The sequence below is a fragment of the Paramisgurnus dabryanus genome, chromosome 10, assembly GCF_030506205.2.
Source record: "Paramisgurnus dabryanus chromosome 10, PD_genome_1.1, whole genome shotgun sequence".
Taxonomy (NCBI): Eukaryota; Metazoa; Chordata; class Actinopteri; order Cypriniformes; family Cobitidae; genus Paramisgurnus; species Paramisgurnus dabryanus.
The window spans coordinates 6,740,234-6,742,981 of NC_133346.1; the positions used below are offsets into that span (position 1 = coordinate 6,740,234).

A 2,748-nucleotide genomic window follows, 5' to 3' on the forward strand; every position below is an offset into this window, starting at 1 on the left:
CTTGTGGGTGTGATTGTTCGGGGGAAGTGCCCATAAAAACAAGTGACACGTATAGCTTACCCCTTAAACATCAGCTAGACCCATAATTAAAAAAAAAAAAACTTTCCAAAACTTGTACAAACCCTGATGAAGTGCATTTGGCACAGAAATACTTTGTAATTTTTTTGACACTTTGGCATGAGGAAACAACTCTTAAAGTTTAAGACTTAAACTGTGTTAATAAGTCAGAATGCATGAAATACTATTGAACCACCCCTTTAACTAAAGTCTTGTTATACACACCGCTTTATTGAAGTGTGACTTTTACCTTTAAAGAGGAAGGCAGTTTTTTTGTCCTTCGATGTATAAGCAGCATCAACAGAATCAATAGACGGCCACAAAGAGCTTATTTTATGCTGTGAAAGTCCACTGTAATATCCTTTCTTCCAGTAGTATCTGATAGAGGGAAAGAACAGGTAAATTTAAAGTTAATATGGGTAAATATTTTGTAAAATTATTAACTGAAAAAAATGTAATATTCATGCATAATTTTCACATTTCACATTTATTAATTTGTGTTCTTGTAGCTCAGCTATTAAAGCATTGCATTAGCAGGGTTTAATTTAAGCAATCTCACATATACACAGTGCAATGCACTTGTAGAACACTTCAAAACACTTTTATCCAATTCTTTTTATGATGCATTAACATGCTAAACATATATCCCGTTAAAAAAAATACAGAAGTATACCCATTTTTAAAGAAGTACAGATCTCCCCAAATGCTGGTTGCTGCATCAAAAACTAAGTCAGGATTGCATGGCTCTGGTTTTGGCTCAGGCTTTGGGGTAGGTTTATCTGTAGATCCTCGAACCCCTTATACATAATGCAAAAAATAAAAATACAGTTGTATTAATTCATATGGTGTCAAAATCTAATTTAAATATAAATTTGGATATAATATGCTATAATATAAAAGCTCAATAGTATCACAAAAAGGCATTTACCATACAGAGCCTGGATCCCGAGTCGGTCATCCTCTGGAAGTTTATAGTCATTTGTGTCGACATATTGGTAAGTTGGATACATGAGAGCCGATCGGTCTTTAGAGTGATCTAATCCTAACGCGTGACCAAATTCATGGGCAGCCACCAAAAGCAGGTTGATACCTAAAGCAGATTTGTTAAATATAAAAATTCACCATACTGTCAGAGAACAAGGAAAGCTCATTTATGTCATTTGTGTACTCACCTTGTGAACTTAATGTCCATTCCTCATCCTCATCGAAGTGTGTATCTCCTCCTTCTTCTGGACCAGGAGAGTAAGCATGAGCCAGAACCTGATTGGGTCCATCAAACGGTTCGCTATCTCCATGATCTAAAAGCAAAAATACAGTTATGCAGTAAATAAGTCAAATGAGTGTTTTGTATGACACAAGGTAACTCATCAAACCCACATCTAGCTTTGAAGAGAATCATGATATCGGCTGTGCCGCTGTAGATCTGTTTGAAATCGAGAGGAATGACATCACTGTACAGCTTGAAGGCTTTAGCGATAGTGGCGTCTACTTCACTCCTGTGCAACTGTGATGTGTATTCTGTTATTCTAAGAGAAACAAAAAAATAATTCAGTATTTAAGTTCACTTATGACTCTCAATAAGTCTCGATTATAAAACCTGCAAAAAATGCATTGGATCATATTTGCTCCAGAATTAAAATGTGTATTTGCAAAAAGAATTGCTTTTAATACAAATGTTTTCCAAGTTCTACAAACTCATAGTCCCATACCAAATACATACATATGTTGGACATTGGTTTACATGATCAAAGCAATGTTTTGATATAGTGCAATTTTTGATGCACAACTTTTAGCAGTCTCTGCATTTTAATACCTGTTGGAAGAAAGCATTGCAAATTAGAAAAGTGATCATAAAGGAGCGATACATACCTGTATGTTACAACACTTTGATCCCACTTGGGCTTCCCATCAAAGTGGACGTATCTCGCCACATCACTGACACCACAGCGAGGTTGTTTCATCACCTCCAGAGTGTTTGTGTCCAGCTTGCCTGTGACCTCTAGCCCAAAAAAGTCTTGCATGGCTTTCAGATCTTTCTCAAAATTGGGAAGGTACAAACTTCTGCCATTCGGCTGAGTCACATCAGGATCCTTGTAGAATCGTGCTAAATAATCCTAAAGAAAAAAAAGCAATGATTTTTCACTATTATTTAATATCATACATAACATAAGCATATTATAAGGTGATATTAGTATTCACCTCTGCTATTCGACGGTCATCTGGCGTTGTCATCAGTGGGGAAGCGTTACAAAGAGCTAAGCACACAGCAATTGCCAGAGCGAGAACTGTCAGGTGCTCCATATCTCAGCGCTCTTTTCACAAAAATTCCCAACTTGCAATTCACACAAATGAGTGGTCTTCCAAACACACAAGAAAGCACAGCAGTCTCTCCTCAGCTTTATCTGCTCTGACGGTCTGGGATGAAGCTTTGGTGTCTTCTAAACCCTTAAATCTTCTGACAAGCTTATATACTGTAAGAGTACATCATAAATAAAGAATTACAGCATATTTATTAGAATCTGATCACAGCAGGTGTTTCTTTGAAACCGGATGGGAAATTTTCTTACAAAACAACATGACTGATTCTTGCACCAGTCTAAAATTGGGAATTGGCCTTTGTTCACAGTGTTGTTGTCATGGACGAAACTACATGCTACATGCGCTCAAAGCATAATGATTCAACTTCTTGAA

The 2,748-nt window shown here is 36.7% G+C and overlaps 1 protein-coding gene across 1 annotated transcript in view; it reads right to left on the minus strand.

The window, feature by feature from the left end:
• LOC135746733 (uncharacterized) overlaps positions 1 to 2,358 on the minus strand; it is an 8,738-nt gene extending 6,380 nt beyond the window's left edge. The window contains exons 1-7 of the mRNA XM_073815980.1: positions 2,257 to 2,358; positions 1,927 to 2,171; positions 1,435 to 1,583; positions 1,230 to 1,355; positions 986 to 1,147; positions 731 to 854; positions 308 to 435 (exon numbers count right to left, since the gene is read on the minus strand). Of these exons, the coding sequence (XP_073672081.1) occupies positions 308 to 435; positions 731 to 854; positions 986 to 1,147; positions 1,230 to 1,355; positions 1,435 to 1,583; positions 1,927 to 2,171; positions 2,257 to 2,358 (1,036 nt within the window). The remainder of the gene's footprint in view (positions 1 to 307; positions 436 to 730; positions 855 to 985; positions 1,148 to 1,229; positions 1,356 to 1,434; positions 1,584 to 1,926; positions 2,172 to 2,256) is intronic.
• Between the last annotated feature and the right edge of the window lie 390 nt (positions 2,359 to 2,748).